Source organism: Rutilus rutilus (assembly GCF_951802725.1).
Source record: "Rutilus rutilus genome assembly, chromosome: 8".
In the NCBI taxonomy this organism is placed as follows: Eukaryota; Metazoa; Chordata; class Actinopteri; order Cypriniformes; family Leuciscidae; genus Rutilus; species Rutilus rutilus.
This window is the reverse complement of record NC_140222.1, coordinates 127,143-144,487: the sequence shown is the minus strand read 5'-3', so window position 1 is coordinate 144,487 and position 17,345 is coordinate 127,143. Positions and strand designations below refer to the sequence as shown.

Sequence of the window (17,345 nt, the reverse complement as noted above, 5' to 3'; positions counted from 1 at the left end):
ACAGAGGTTTGCGCGGATTGCAAACTCAGCCATTTGCGTTTGAATAGCGCACGCTCTCCGTGGGCGGGTCACATTACTTTTGAATCAGTTCTAATGAGCTCAACTGGAATCGCTCTCTTTTAATACAGATTTCACAAGATGAGAATATTTGTTTTTTATATAAATTACTTCATTTAAAAGAAGAGAATTCAAGCTTCATGCCTGTGTGTCTGTATGACAGTGTTTTACTGAGTATTCGAGTTATTGTTCATTTTCGGACGCGTTTCAGAATGGACTACACTGGCAGAGAGAAGGCAGAAATTGCCTCGTGTTTATTTTTCTTTATTTGGCAAAAAGCACAACACTTTGTTTTTATTGTGAGTATACACAAAAATAATACACATTTAACAGAATCGATTGATGTATGAAACTTGTTTGTAAAATCAAAGTCAAAAGAGTATTTCGGGTCTCAATTCAACTGATAAGGAAAAAAGCGAGCAGATCACGCCGGCGTGATTGCCGACCTATGAGGGTTAAAAGAGCTGGAATGACATGTCCAGTCAGACGCTGATTCACCAAGGACGGCCTCTCCGGTGTTAGATGCCTTGCCATCGCGCCTCATGAAGATGAAAGCTTGTAAAATATTTGGTTTTGATTTACTTTTATTTTTATTTTATATAGTAGTACCTCTGTGATCCCTGACAGAAGACCAGACCATACTACAGAAGAACCAGCCCCAAAAGACATGGAAGTTGGCCGCTTCCTATCAACCCCAGCCGATCGTTCGATCCATTGTTTTCAGGACGGTCTCCCTATCGAGGATTATGTCGCTGGATTCCTGGAAATTTCTAATGGGGTAAGCTGGACAGACGAAGTCCCAAAAATTGTGTTTTGGGGCGGTTTGGATGATAGTCTGTATCAGCAAGCTCCAGCGGCATCAATCCCAGGCACGTTTGTCCAGTACCTGGATCATGTGCTGTGGTTGAGTGGCTCAAACTTCACCGTAGGTGAGGTGGAGGACATTGCCACTCAACCACCATCTCCAGCCATCTCCACCACGCCCACCATCAAACCAGCCATCGGATCAGGATATGGCCGTCCAGGACTGGTTTCATGCGCGGCCGATCCCCCTTTGATGTCCTTCCGAAGAGCTTGCAAGTATGCTTCACACAAAATCAGCCCAGCCAAACCCGTTCATCCTGCCTGCCCGCCAGAGCCAGTCGCGTGCCCGCCAAAGCCAGAGCCCGAGCCAGTCGCCTGCCCGCCAGAGCCCGAGCCAGTCGCCTGCCCGCCAGAGCCCGAGCCAGTCGCCTGCCCGCCAGAGCCCGAGCCAGTCGCCTGCCCGCCAGAGCCAGAGCCAGTCGCCTGCCCGCCAGAGCCAGAGCCAGAGCCAGTCGCCTGCCCGCCAGAGCCAGTCGCCTGCCCGCTAGAGTCTGTGAGTGCCGTTCTCCCCGAGCCAGAGCCAAAGTCTTCTAAGCCCTCTTCATCGCTGGTCCCGTCCAGTACTAAGCCCTCTTCACCGCTGGTTCCGTCCAGCTCAAAGCCCTCTTCGCCACTGGTTCCGTCCAGCACAGAGCCTTCACCGCTGGTTCCGTCCAGCTCAGAGCCTTCACCGCTGGTTCCGTCCAGCTCAGAGCCTTCACCGCTGGTCCCGTCCAGCACAGAGCCTTCCTCACAGCTGGTCCCGTCCAACAGAGACTCTTCACCGCTGGTCCCGTCCAGCAGAGACCCTTCACCGCTGGTCCCGTCCAGCACAAAGCCTTCCCCCGCTGGTCCCGTCCAGCACAGAGCCCTCTTCACCGCTGGTCCCGTCCAGTACAGAGCCCTCTTCACCGCTGGTCCCGTCCAGCACAGAGCCCCCTTCACCGCTGGTTCCGTCCAGTACAGAGCCCTCTTCACCGCTGGTCCCAACCAGCACTGAGCCCTCTTCACTGCTGGTCCTGCCCAGCACTGAGCCCTCTTCACTGCTGGTCCTGCCCAGCCCAAAGCCTACACCGCTGGTCCTGCCCAGCCCAAAGCCTTCACCGCTGGTTTCATCCAGTACAGAGCCCTCTTCACCGCTGGTCCTGCCCAGCCCAAAGCCTACACCGCTGGTCCTGCCCTGCCCAAAGCCTACACCGCTGGTCCTGCCCTGCACAGAGCCTTCCCTGTTGGTCCCGTTCAGCTCAACGCCCTCTTCACAGCTGGTCCTGTCCAGCTCAACGCCCTCCTCACAGCTGGTCCTGTCCAGCTCAACGCCCTCCTCACAGCTGGTCCTGTCCAGCTCAACGCCCTCCTCACAGCTGGTCCTGTCCAGCTCAACGCCCTCTTCACAGCTGGTCCTGCCCAGCTCAGAGCCCTCTTCGCCGCTGGTTCTGCCCAGCACAGAGCCCTCATCGCTACACAGCACAGAGCCCTAGTCGCTGCCCAGCACAGAGCCATAATCGCTGCCCAGCACAGAGCCCTCATCGCTGCCCAGCACAGAGCCCTCATCGCTGCCCAGCTCAGAGCCCTCATCGCTGCCCAGCTCAGAGCCCTCTTCGCCGCTGGTCTTGTCCAGCTCAGAGTTCTCTTCGCCGCTGGTCATGTCCAGCTCAGAGTTCTCTTCACCGCTGGTCATGTCCAGTCCAGAGCAGCTTTCGCCCCCTGCATCTTCCAGTCCAGTGGTAAAGCCTGATATTTGAGGGGGGGAGGGCTATCAGTCATCCCCGCCATGGCCACCCGAAGGGTCTGCACCGCCATGGCCACCCGAAGGGTCTGCACCGCCATGGTCCCCTGATCAGCCTGCTTCACCTTGGTCCCCTGCTCTGCCTGCACCACCATGGTCCCCTGTTCTGTCTGCACCGTCGTGATCACCTCCTCCTCTGTCTGTCCTGCCACCATCCTGGAGTCCGTACTTCTGAACCTGTTCCACCTTCCCGTCACGGACTCCAGGATGCCCACCCCCCCTCCCGTATGCTGCCTTCTTAGGCGCGGGACGCGCCTTGCGGGAGGGGGGAGTTATGTCACATCCACCGTCTGTCTTCCTCCTCTGTCTCTGCACTACACTCCCCAGAATCCTCCTTGGCGCACACCTGCACTCACTCTCCTCTAATTAGTAATCACCGTCATCTGGATTCCATCACCAGCTCACCTTTATATGCAGCACTTAGTCACTCACTCTTTGTCTGGTCTCGTCTATTCGTCATTACGTGACCCACAGACTTCCTCACACTTACCTGGATACTTACCTGCTACGCATCTTCTCCGTTCCGTCCTGCCTGCCATCCTCTTCAGCCTGCTACCCGAAATCATCTAATAATAATTATAATAATTCGTTACATTTATATAGCGCTTTTTCTGAGACCTCAAAGCGCTTTACATAGATGGGGGAATCTCCTCAACCACCACCAATGTGCAGCATCCACTTGGATGATGCGACGGCAGCCATATTGCGCCAGAACGCCCACCACACACCAGCATACTGGTGGAGAGGAGACAGTGATGAAGCCAATCAGTATATGGGGATGATTAGGAGGCCATGATGGACAGGGGCCAAGGGGCAAATTTGGCCAGGATGCCGGGGTTACACCCCTACTCTTTTTCGAAGGACATCCTGGGATTTTTAATGACCACAGAGAGTCAGGACCTCGGTTTAACGTCTCATCCGAAGGACGGGTCAAGACAATCTACAAGAGAAAGAGAAAGAAAGACATTAACAACCAGCTAAGCATTCACTGTTATTCTGTGTTGCTGTTACTCACCTTCTGTCTGCATCTCCGCACTATCTGCAATAAAAGCATTAACCTTACCATCTTGTCTGCATCCTCTGTGATCCCTGACAATAGGTCAGCATGAAGTCAAGACATTGAGGATGCTAAATTGCAGACAGATTTTTGATATCTCGAACGGTTTGGCCGTGGCGAGGAAACGAATTTTCAGGGAGAAAAGAGAAACAGGAAGTGTGTTATAACTTCTGCATTCATTGACTGATCTTGATAAAACTTCAGTAGTGTGTTCGTTGTAAGAGGCCGATCACATGGACGTGACTATTGTGAGTCAAAGTTAAAGTATGTCACTTTCAAAATACTTTGAAATCACCCTCTTATTTTACTCAATTTGCTTCAAACTTTATGTGTATAATGTAGACACACGGCAGATGTAGACCTGTGAAAGGATTATTGATATCTTAGATACTGTTGCCGTGGCAATGCTTCAAACTTTAATATTCTTTTTTGATGCTTTTGAGACTCTTAACATACTTGAAATTGCATGAAACAGAGCATGAAGATGAGACATGTTTCAAAGGTCATAGATCTTTTTCAAAGAACTTGTTCATGTCTATTAGACATTACAGTTTTTCTAAATTTCTAAAACACAATTTCTGAAGCCTCTGAATCCTCTCGCAAAATGAAACTTTCGCCTCAAAACAGTTTTACCTGTGTTCAAAATCAAACACTGCTCTTAAATCATAAACAAATTGATCAAAATGATATACACTATCAAGCAGTCAGTAAACAATACACCAAAAAATAGAAAACACATTGTTCAAAACATATAGTTCTCGAAAGATACCTATGGACTGCTATTCTGTTTAGACTTACCCGTGACACCTTACTGTACCATCAAAGAGTTCAGGGAGAAGTACATTTTTGATCTCAAAACAAATTTCATATTTTTCCATCATTGTCTTTTGATGAACGAAAACATGTTCTATCATAGTAGCTCAAAATTGATCACTATTACTACTTGTTCTTTGTTCTTTGTTGATATGAACCTGCAACCAGTCAAAATCTATTGAGCAGTCAGTACTGTTAACAAATGGAAAGCACAATGTTCAGGGCCATAGGATTTGTTCATTGTACAGTATACAGCCTACAATGCACTGTACTACAGTATACAATACTAAAAGGGACAAAAATCAAAGCAGTAAACATGTGATCAGTGTGCTTCTTCTTGTCTTTGGGCATCATTTGAAACAGGTTAAATCAGTTGTGTTCAATCAATGACATGTGTTCTCTATTCGTATTTGATTGTTGCCTCTTGTGTTTACCAGTATGGATGACATGTGCATTGGAGTGCAGAATGTGTTTTGAGGATGAGAATGTGTTTAGAGTTTGGCTGAAAAGTCTTAAGGCGGGCATACACTGTGCGATTTTCGTCCGATTTTGAGCCGAATTCTGACTCGTGCGACTCTTTTTCGGGTTGGGCCGATTTTCAGCTTTGTCGTGCGTCGTTTGTCATGCAGTGTTCGTGCAGTGTACAGGGGGAAACGAGAGGCGATTAACCTCTCCCGACCGGCAATCGGATGGTCGGATGAATTTCTGGCATGTTAGAAATTGTGGTCGCTCCTCGTGACTATATCGCGCAGCTGAAGCAGAGATACGAACCGCGATTGCCCTAAACTCAGTGTTTTTCCCTCACAAATGGAAAACGGAAGTTTAACCATTTCATCTGCAGCAAAAAAAAAAAAAAAAAAAAAAACGAAAAGAGGGAGATCTTTAAGTTCTGTAGTTCAAACTAGCTACACATTACTGTTGCTTACCTCCAGTTCCTGTTGCAAAATGGATTAACCATTACCCACTTCTTCCAAGCCAACTGCGATGTACACTTTGCCACTTTTATTAATTTGTTAAACAATGTTTTTGAAATAAAGCTGTTTGTGTTCGGACATACGGTTAATAATTAATTATATGCCTATATTACTTCATTGTAATCGGCCTAAATGTTTTAGACAAATTTCAATGAGGAGTAGTATAGCTTCTGTGTGATATTATTATCCTCACAGCGCGTTGGTTTTGCGGTGATGCGCTATGAAATTATTGCGTGGCAATTTAACAGCCTATCACTTTAATAATAAAAGTAGCCTAGGCCTTCCCTAATAATAATAATATACAATAATACTAATAATAATTTAATACATAAATTGGAAATGCTAAATCATCTTGATATTGATAGCTGATGCTTGTTTTGACAATATCTCTGGATATGATATCGTCTATAGGCGCAACCCGGCACGAAGGTTTATCGCGCTGATTCGCGCATATTTCACACGTATAGTGTGAGCAGTGAAGTCGCAGCTCGACGTTCGGACCGTATAGTGTGAGCACAGAAATCCTGAGCTTTGGCTTTACATCGCATGCGATCTATTCGTTCAGTGTGAGTAGGTACCTTGCTGAAATCGCACAGTGTATGCCCGCCTTAAGTGAGATCTGCAAATTGTGTTTTACCATGTGAAATGGTTTAAGGTATTGACAACAGACTGCACAATTAGCTAATTGAGTTCAGGCAACTGAGAACTTTATTCAGCCAATGGGTTTTTATTGTTTTAACAATTGAGAAAAACTGTATTATTAGTAGTCTGCAGAACAGAACCAGAATAGATTTGTTTAGACTCACAGGTTGTTTTTCTGTCAAAACAAACACTAGTCAAGTATGTGACTGACTGTGCCTAGGCCTTTAACACTGTTACAGAGGTTAACAGCGACGTCTTCCACAATGTCCAACAGGGAGGAGAAGTCTTTGACATTGTACATGTGAATATCATCAGGGTGGGATGCAATGGATCGCAACTCATTTTCATCTGCATCCTTCACACCTAGAAGCCAAGAGGAGATCATTATTGAAAGATCTCAATTACTTCAGCTGCATCAAAGAGACACTGATCAAGCTGTAGTCTTGCCAAATAAAAAGATGTGAGATGTTTGGACACAGGAGAGCTCTGGGTTGAGTGTCTATCACTGGCATGCAAACTATCATTTTTACTATTTTACTATTAACTATCACAACATAGTCCATTGTGACTGAATGGATAGTATGTCAGCAATGTCAAGAAGAGAAGAACATACCGATGGCATAGAGCTCAATGCCAGAGTCACGCAGTTTCTGAGAATTCACTATAATCTCGTCCTGAGATTTGCCGTCGGTAACAAGGACACCAATCTTACGAGAATCGGGTCTCAAACCCACATTTGCCTTGAAGTTGTTCTGGAGGATGTAGTTCAAGGCCATACCTTTGGAAACACATTAAGTTGCATGTTGATTTCGTAACATGTCACCTTATTTTATTAGATCTATTGCATTTCTCTAGGAGAAATGGCTGTTGTGGATTTATGCATTTCTTACATTCTATTTGCAAAACACTTCTGAAACTGATTTAAAGGTGAAGTGTGAAATTTTGGAATTAAAAGAAGCAACATATTTAAAACATTTTGGGTAAATATGCATATACATACAAATATGTAAGTAGTTTGTAAGCTTGGGCAGATTGACTATCAGGACGTGCACAGACATTTTGAGGGGCAGGGGCTGAAGTGAAATAAAGGGCACTTCTCATAATTACGTTTTTTTTTTTTACAAAAAAGTATATTAACGCAACTCTGACTTCCTTTTTAAAAAATTAATTAAAAAAGTTAATTAATTTTATCTTCCTCAAACTCACGCAATTGTTTCATTTTCAAAAGATGTGTACAAAATAATCAGTTCACACAGAAACCATGGTCTCCTTAGTACTCATAGGTTTATAGAGCAGCAAAGGAAACCATTCCACAATGTGCATGTTTTGAAAACATTTTCTATGCTACTAGTTTCAAATATATATTTAGAATAACCTAAATAACTGCATCAAGCAGAGGGGCGTGTTTTACTAATAATTTGTTTATTTTTGCACAAGGCACTACATCATTTTAATTATTTTGGTGTTATCTGAATACATAACACTTTAAAATCAACACAAATATTCACTCTAAACTGAAGAGGGCTGTTGCTGCTATTTTGTTACAGATAGCAAAATCTTCTAATTTATTAATTACTCATAAATAAAAAGTTAATTTATAACTATTGTTATTTTTAATGTTTAATGTTAACTTATTTCTACTCAGTTTTATTTATTGATGTACCAGATGCATTACTCAGATTTACAAATTTTTTTAGAGTGTATCCTCCATCTGTTTGCATCTGTAGATTTCTTCTAAATTCACCAATTTAGATTTCTAAATTACAGGGGGAAAGACTCTTGATGTAAGTCATTAACTGGGGACGATCTGTATGCAAATTAGGCGTCAACTAGTTAAAATGCGCACATTTGCATCTAATTGACAGGGCAATGCATAAACAAAATAACTAAAGCATATCACCTGGTGGTGATATATGCTTATTTTATTAACTTATTTTTTTTGGCTTGGTTGAATTCCAATGTAGAATGCGGTGTGTTATTTCTTGATAACAGACCGCTGTGCGGAGTATAACAGACAGTTGCCATGATAAACAGAGCGTTGCTATGGACTAACCATAGAGACGGAGCGTACTATTTTCTTTAGCGGAAGCAATACAATCGGGTTTAAATCAATAAACTCCCTTTTAAATCAATATTTTGTGTCAAATTATTTATTTATTTGGTTGGTAGCTATGTAATAAGTGGGATAATGCATAGCGATTATCCCTTACACATTAGCTAGTCTAGTAGCTCATGAGGCATGCATGCTAGCAAAACACAGGTTAACTATATTTTGGCTAATCAGCAGTAAATTCGAGGCACTGGTAGTTTAATGTTTTGTTCATCGCCAGCGTCACTCACCTAAGTCAAGAAAACGTCTCAGGTTACGTATGTAACCCTGGTTCCCTGAGAGGGAACGAGACGCTGCGTCGAGACGCGGTGGGAACGCTCTGCGTGATTGCGTCGTGAAGCACGTGTATAATCAGTCCAATGGAAAGACGAGACGTCATAGGCGGGTGACGTCATCGACCAGGAAGCTATAAAGCACCCCTGAAAACAGACCGCGACAGCTTCTGAAAAGCCGAAGCAAGTCGATCACAGGCATGCAGGGAGTATGGCAAGGCAATGGCGTCTCGTTCCCTCTCAGGGAACCAGGGTTACATACGTAACCTGAGACGTTCCCTTTCAAGGGAACTCGAGCTGCGTCGAGACGTGGTGGGAACCCTATACCCACGACGCCATATGACAAATGCCTGTTCTGTATGAAGACCATGCGCACACTAGGAAACAAGCACCCTAGACCCTGGAGTGGAGCCTAGGTCCAAGTTATAAATCTAACAAATGTATGCGGTGAGGACCAGCCTGCCGCATTACAGATGTCATAGAGTGAAACTCCTGATAATAAAGCCTTAGAGGCCGCCATACTCCTGGTAGAATGGGCCGGGACAGCCAAAGGTGAAGGCTGTCCGGCCGCTTCATAAGCAAGTGAGATAGCCTCAACTACTCACTTGCTCATTATCTGTTTAGATGCAGGGCAACCCAACTTAGGTAACCCGAAGCAGACAAATAATTGCTCTTATATATACGCCACAGGGAGCTCTGTGGACATAAGCATCCAAAGCCCGGACAGGGCATAACAGATTAAGTTTTTCCTGATCTGGGGTATTAAGGTGGAGGACAGAAGGCCTGCAGCACAAAAGACCCACAAATTTAATAGGGACCTAGGAATACAACCCGGCAAGGGGTGAGGAAAGACTACCACCATACCAGGTGCAAATCCAAGTACGTGCAGGCCTCAGCCTCATGTACCACGGAGAAGATGAAATAAGGATCTCTCCTCAGAGATAACCCAGCAAAGAAACATTCATTGCAGAAATCAAGTACTGTACCATAGGGCAGATAGCAAGATTCAGAAGTTTCCATTTCAATGCATATTCAGTCTTCTCGTGGAGGGAGCTCTAGACTGGAGTATGGTCTCCACGACCTCAGTCGAGAGACCTGAATCTATGAGCTGGGCCCCCTCAGAGACCGAGCCCACAGTATCCATAACTCTAGATGAGTGTAACTCCCGGGAGCAAAGATATCGGGAAATGCGTACAGGTGAAGCCTCAACCACACCTAATACGTTGCATCCAGTTCAAGCAGAGCTGGACGCGTCAGGGAGAACCCCCTAGAGCAATGCGTTGTATAAAACGATGCGAAAAGTAGACTTGAGTCTTGACCGAAGTTCTCCCAAAGGAGCTCCACCACCTCGGGGTGAAGTCTCCATTCCCCGGGCCTCAGCCCCTGCCTCAACAGGATATCTGCTCTGATATACGAGACCATCAGTGCGTTGTCCAGAAGGACAAGCACATGGTGACCTCTCAGGTCTGGCAGGAAGTATTTGAGAGCTCGAAATACTGCCATCATTTCTAGCCGATTTATGTGCCAAGAACGTTGATGGTCCCAAAGACCTTTCGCCGAGCGGCCACTCATGACCGCCCCCCATCCCGTGAGGGAAGCATCCGTCGAAAGCATACGCGTCGATAAGAAGCCCCCAGCACTGGGCCCTGGGCGAGGAACCAAGGTTTCTTCCACATGACCAAGGCACGAAGGCATCGCCGCGTGACCTTGATCATGCGAAACGGATTTCCCCTCGGAGAAAACCCCTTGGTCCTGAGCCACCACTGCAGAGGTCTCATGTACAGAAGGCCAAAAGAGATACGTTGGACGCAGCTGCCATGAGCCCCAACAGTCTCTGAAACTGTTTCACAGTGAGTGACTGGCCTAGTTTTACCCCCTTTATGGCTGTGAGATAAAACACCCGGAAAAGTGGTCCTCTGAGCTGGGAGGAGCACACTCTTCTTGGCGTTGAGCCACAACCCCAACCTCTTTAATAGAGACAGAACGACATCTCGATGCCGAACTGCCATCTGCTCGGACTGAGCTAAAATCAACCAATTGTCGAGATAATTCAATACGTGAATGCCCTGGAGTCTCAGAGGAGCCAGAGCTGCATCCACACATTTTGTAAAGGTGCGGGGTGATAAACCTAGGCCGAAGGGAAGAACCTGATACTGGTATGCTTCGCCCCCGAAAGCAAACCTCAGGAACCTCCTGTGATGAGGATGGATAGATACATGGAAGTACACGTCCTTCAAGTCTATTGTGACAAACAAGTCCTCGGACTGAGACTGTGACACAATCATATATAGCGTAAGCATACTATGAACTTGAGATTCTGAAGCCTGTTGTTTAATTGACACAGGTCTAGAATAGGACGCAACCCCTCATCCTCTTTCGGAACAATGAAGTAATGGCTGTAAAACCCTGACTGTCTGATGGGAGGAGGAACCCCTTCTATAGCTCCTTTTGCAGAAGTGTCAGTACTTCCTGCTCCATAACCAGAGCCTGCTCGGGGTCCACCACTGTGGGGAGGACCTCTAGAAATCTGGGCGGACGAGAACTAAACTGAATTCTGAAGCCCTTTTCTATAGTGTGCAGGACCCACTGAGAAATATATGGCAGTAGTTTCCACGCTGCCAGAAATTCAAATGGGGAACCAGTCTCTCAAGACTGGCCTCTGGATTTGGTTGAACAGTCACTTTGGTGCCCTGAAGCGGCGAACCGGCAGGGAACAACCGAACTGACCACTCTACGCCCCTCCTCGGAGGATCGTATGGGGACGCTGACACCTCGGTGCCCTGAACGGAGAACCGGCAGGGAACAACCGAACTGGCAGCGCTGCGACCCTCCTCAGAGAGTAGCACCCCAGAGGGTGCCGAGGAGAAAGGATTTCTCAAAACCGTCCCTGCCCCGGAGGAACCTTCAGAAGCCTGATAGCCTCAGCGTCACGACTTCTAGTCTAAGTTTTATTAGAGATAACGACAGTCCTCAGATCTTGCCTACCTCTAACTAGCTTTGTTCCTACGACCCTCCTCGGAGGATCGTTGGAAAAAGCAGGCACCTCAGTGCCCTGAAACGGCGAACCGTCAGGGAAACCGAACTGACTGCTCTACGACCCTCCTCGGAGGATCGTTTGGGGATGCTGACACCTCGGTATCCTGAAACGGCGAACCGGCAGGAAAACCGAACTGGCAACATTGCGACCCTCCTCAGAGAGTCGCACCCCAGAGGACGCCGAGGAGAAACGATTTCTCAAAACCGTCCCTACCCCGGAGGGGACCACCCTCAGAAGCCTGCAGCCTCGGCGTCAGGGCTTCTTCTTCCAAGATATTTTAGAGATAAAACAGTCCTCAGATCTTGCATATCTCTAACTGGCTAGACTGCGACCGCCACCCAAGTCACCTTCGATTGTGGATGAACCCAAATGGCGAATCTCTGTTTTGCCGCACTCTATGCTGCGAGGAGCTTTAGTAGGCTGAGACTGCTCCCGCCCAGCAGTCTCAGGAACATTAGATCGGCGAGGAAGAAACCTCTGGAACGCCGCTGAAGAGTTATTTCTTCGTTTTTTTGAAAGCGGAGCGTCCAGAAGAACAGACATATTTTAATTTCTCTTTACATCAGAAAAAACTATACATATATATATATATATATACATATAAATATATATCACTCCGTGGCCACCAGCAGGAAACAACCGAACTGACAGCGCTGCGACCCTCCTCAGAGAGTCGCCACCCAGAGGACGCCGAGAAGAAACGATTTCTCGAAACCGTCCCTCCCCGGTATAGTTTATCTGTTGCACGACGCAATTCTCGAATAGCATCAGTGCTGTTACATCCTCGCATTCATCCATGTCCTTATATACTTTACCTACCAGTGCTACCTAATAATATTTATCTAATATTTATGATGGCTGGTGGGTAACATCGGGGTTATGATGACGACCCGGGAGAGAGATAGCTCGCAAGCGTCTCTTTAACCCGAGGCACTGTCATACCATGATACTTTATACCCATAACATTACTATAGTAGAAGTTTAGGGATAAACACAAATAGAAACTGGTTTATTCCACGATCTCGACACCTCAGTGTGGAGATAGGGAAAAAACGGCACTCCCCGACGAGGAGGCTGAGATATAGAGTTTTCCTTATATTTTCACTCTCATATATGTTTGGCTGGCCAGAAATATTTAACTTAGCAACAGCACAGGATAAAACCTCCTTTATAAGCTCCTCTTTATTCAACAGAGTTATGAGCTCACTTATTTATTTATTTATTATGAAAACTCAAAAACATCTGCCTTATTTTCTTTAAAAACACACTAACGATACCAATTCCTCAGAACTGGAAATCGCAGGATGAATGCCTCATCCCGGGGAGGAGAAACCGCAGAGCGTGCTTCTCCCCGAGATAAAACACTGGATCTAACAGGTGTTTGTAAGAACCATTTGCGATCCCCAAGATGCGCGTCGACGCCGTGCCTCGGCAGCAGCGGGACCCGCGCCTCGGGGCGCGCGCACCGAACCGTCCTCCTCGAAGAACGGCCGGCGGGAGCGGAGCTTCCTGGTCGATGACGTCACCCGCCTATGACGTCTCGTCTTTCCATTGGACTGATTATACACGTGCTTCACGACGCAATCACGCAGAGCGTTCCCACCGCGTCTCGACGCAGCTCGAGTTCCCTTGAAAGGGAAACACTGCTGGGAGGGCCTGCAGGTGTGTGTGTGTGTGTATGATGTGTGCCGATGTGCGCCGCTGCGCAGAGACGCGGGGGGTAAGAGAGAGAGGGAGCGCTTCAGAACTCCTGACCTGATATTTAGATATACTATTCTTCAATAAATATATTTGTTTGACAGGGAAGCTGTGCGCAAACAGGAATATATATATTATTTTTCAAAAATAAAAAAGGCAGAAAAAAGGGCACTTTCTCTCCAGGAATAAAAAGGGCAGGTGCTCAAGCCCCCTTTGATGTCTATGTGTGCACCTGCCTGTTGACTATCATGTCACTGGCAGGTGCTAAAGTGTTCTTTTAGTGTAATTTGCTAGTTTCAATTCTCTGATTGGAGGAGATTTCTTTGCAGAATCATAGGTACATGGAGGAGGAGGAGGAAGGGCAAGAAGACAAGCAGTCTCAGATGAAATCAAGCCACTCTAGTTGCCCATGTCTTACAGTTTTTCTCGATTGTTTACACACACTTTCTGGTACTTGAGACACAATGACCACAACATGTAACTCATTCACCAACCCCCTGAGCCAATTCTGCTAAACTACAAGCTCAATTCCTGCTTTACACTCAAATTGCAGTTTTAAAACACACTTTTTTCAAAACACTACACACAATTCTCTGCTTTTGGCACAATTTTCATGCAGAAAATCTCTTGTTTTCACAAGGAACACACTGCCATTCAGATATGCACACTGACTCATCACACAGTTTTACAATTAGCAATCAGAGCTTTGTGATCTGAGTATAAAAACAATATTCTCAGATATTTTACAACACACTTATGTATGTACTGTCTGTAGAATGTGTAACACTGAGCCAAAAAAAGGCCTAAATCATTATGATGAATGGAGAAGAAGTGTTTTCCATTCATCATAGTGTTTTACATTGAGCACATCAGTGTTCAACTGGTTCTTATAAATGTCTATTCATATGATGGTTTGTGTGTGTCATTTGAAAACAAAATACCATTTTGAGAAGAAATAACATTGTTTTGAATGTAAAGTTTCATTTTGCAGGAGAATTGAGGGGTTTTGCCCATTGTGTGTGTGTTTTTGGATTTGTGTGTAGAGTTCTGAGAATATGAGGCATGCTTTCAGAAAATGTGTGTTAACAATCGAGAAAAACTGTAGTCAATGGTATGACTATGAGGGAGGCTGCGCTACGAGTAAGGCCAGATTTGAGTCGCTTTACCGTCGCCTCGAGAACCTTCAGGGAGGTGTGGTGACAAACAAAATTCTATCACTGAATAAAAGACAAACATTTCCAAAGGTCTTTGATGAGGTGTATTTTCTTGCAAGAAAAGGCCAGCAGTCGTACAGTCACACAGAGTGGCTGCAGAGTGTGACAGTGAAGGGAGGGCATCCTTTCTCCTTTATAGTCTTGACTCCCAGGATGTTATCTTTCTAGGCAAATGATGGTATTTCAACCACATGTGGAACATTCTTAGACGTGTTCATCATGTTGTCTCCTTGAGTGGAGGCCCTCTTGTCACGACCAACACTCTTTACCATTCCAATACACTTTCATATTAGAATAAGGTTTGTGTGTGCTCTTTTACTGTCATATGATGGTCACACACATCTTACTGTAAGTAAATATACAAATAAATTTTTTTTTTTTTTTTAAGTAAAACGGGAAAAAAATGTGTTTTGTTTTGTTGCGTGTGTGTTGTACTGTGTAGTACATGAATGAATAAAAATGTGCCACTGTATCCATTGTTTGTGTCTTTTGTGTTCATCATGTGAAAAGGTTTGTGAGGGGGGGAACCACAAGCAACATGACTTACCAATTGTGGAAATGTTGTTTTGAATTTATTGCACCAGTGTGTTAGACTATGTTGTAGTGTGTGTGATTTTGAGGACTTGTGTGTCCTGTCTGAGGGCAAAGTTTGTTTTTTCAGCAAGAGTGAATGGTTTTGAGTGTAGAGCTTCATTTTGACCTGAAAATAGGATGTTTGGGGAATTGGGTGAGACGTTATGGATTTGTGTTTACAGTTTTGAGAATACGAGGCATAGTTTCAAGAAATGTGTTTAAGCAATCGAGAAAAACTGTAATAATTATTTATTTTTATTTTTAAATAATGTAGACTGATGGATTCAACAAAACCATATAGTTTTAAACAGCAACCCCGCAGCTCAGAGTAGGTCTGTCTTTAAATGTTTATTATAAGTTATCTTTGTTTAAAAATATAGTAGAAAATGAATGCGATTGTTACAGATAGCAGACAATCATATTTTTTGCAATTGCCACTAGAGGTCCATAAATGACACACAACACATTTAAATGTTGTTTTCAGGGATTTAGTTGAACAAATAAGAGTGCATCTTCAAGATTGTAAATTTTAAAGCACTTATGTAAGAGCTCGGTACCTGTCATTGTATTTCCGCCTTTGTAGGGTAGGTTGGCCACAGCATCCAGCAGCTCTTCACGGGTTGCATGAGCGTTCAAATGCCACATAGTTTTGGGATCCCCGCTGTACTGAGCCAAACCTGTGAGAGAAGCACACGCCATTACGAATGCAAGAGTAAAGGTGTCACGGTTCATGAATCCGCTGTCTCATTCTGGTGTGTGTGTGTGTGTGTGTGTGTGTGTGTGTGTCTGTGTGGGCGTGGTTACCCAATCCCGTGTTGATTATCTGCGCCAGCTGTAATCAGTCCCCGTTCCCTTTATATGTTCAGTAATCCTCAACTCATGTTGTTAGATCATTGTGGCTTCCCCGGTGTCGTGTCCTGTTCCTGTGTGGCTCTCTCTCGTCTCCTCATGTGGATTACCTATCTTTGTGGATCTTCATCGTTGTTCTTCACTCTGTTTGGATTGTTTATTGTTCCTGGTTCCTGAGCACATCGATCACCGCACACCATCTCCGGGTTGCCCATCGAAGTCCTTGCGTCACCTCTTCGTCTGAGTGTTTGTTTCCCGACCTGTGTGATTATCTGGACCTACTTCATTAAATGCCTTTACTTGCATTTGTATCCGTCTCTGTTTCATAACAGAACGATCTGGCCAAACATGGATACAGCAAGTGCGGCCAGTTTGAGTGACTTCATCGTGCACAGCGTCACAAGAATGGATCAACAAGGAGAGGAGATCACGAATAATGGTCGCGCGGTTCAAGCACTCGTGACGCAGGTGTCCAAGCTCACCCAACAGTTACAACTTCTACGAGCTCCCACTGTGCCGCCCACACTGCCCGTTCAGCCCCCCACCACCCCCCCGATTCTGCAAGAGAATCAACCTGAGCGTCGTCTGCCCACGCCTGAGGGCTATTCAGGTGAGCCTGAATACTGTAGAGCTTTTCACACGAGATGTTGCATGCACTTCGCATTGCAGCCACGGACCTTTAACAGTGAACAGTCTAAAGTGGCGTTTGTATTGACTCTACTGTCGGGGAAGGCGGCTCTCTGGGGAACGGCGGTGTGGGAGAATCAAGATGTCTGTTCCGCCTCGTTCCAGGCACTCTCCACGGAGATGAGAAGAGTTTTTGATCGAGCGGTGGCAGGTAAGAAGGCGGCCAGATTACTCGCAGATCTACGCCAAGGTGATGGCTCGGTGTCGGATTACTCGATCCAGTTCCGTACCCTGGCCACAGAGTAACATTGGAATGTTCCTGCATGGGCTGGCTTACCGCGTTCAAAAGGAGATTTAAATCTTGGACCTTTCCAGAACCCTGAATGGCCTGGTGGAGCTTGCGCTGAGGGTCGATGCCCGTCTAGATCGTGTGACTCATTGTGCACGTCCGAGTCGACCCCAGTACTACACAGAGGACCCACGGACCAACGGCTGGAAAGAAGGATGTTGGAAAGGATGTTGGATCTTTTTTTGTTGGAAAACAATTTTGTTGGAAAGGATGTTGGATCTTTTTTTGTTGGAAAGAAGGATGGTTCTCTGCGACCTTGTATTGATTACCGAGAGCTGAATAACATCACAGTAAAGAATACTTATCCTTTGCCATTGATGTCATCAACTTTCGAGAGGTTGCAGGGAGCATCCATTTTCACAAAATTGGACTTGCGTAACGCTTATCATTTGGTTCGCATCAGGAAGGGGGATGAATGGAAAACCGCGTTTAATACCCCTAGGG

At 45.6% G+C, this 17,345-nt stretch overlaps 1 protein-coding gene across 2 annotated transcripts in view; it reads right to left on the bottom strand.

Moving 5' to 3' along the window:
- Nucleotides 1-6,241: 6,241 nt before the first annotated feature.
- The window catches only part of LOC311296108 (uncharacterized protein), an 88,558-nt gene continuing 77,454 nt past the window's right edge, over nucleotides 6,242-17,345 (bottom strand). For both annotated transcript variants that reach the window (XM_084417755.1, XM_084417756.1), the window contains 3 exons: nucleotides 15,634-15,753; nucleotides 6,786-6,950; nucleotides 6,242-6,535 (listed from right to left, as the gene is read on the bottom strand). In XM_084417755.1, the coding sequence (XP_084273881.1) occupies nucleotides 6,363-6,535; nucleotides 6,786-6,950; nucleotides 15,634-15,753 (458 nt within the window). In that variant the 3' untranslated portion in view covers nucleotides 6,242-6,362. The remainder of the gene's footprint in view (nucleotides 6,536-6,785; nucleotides 6,951-15,633; nucleotides 15,754-17,345) is intronic.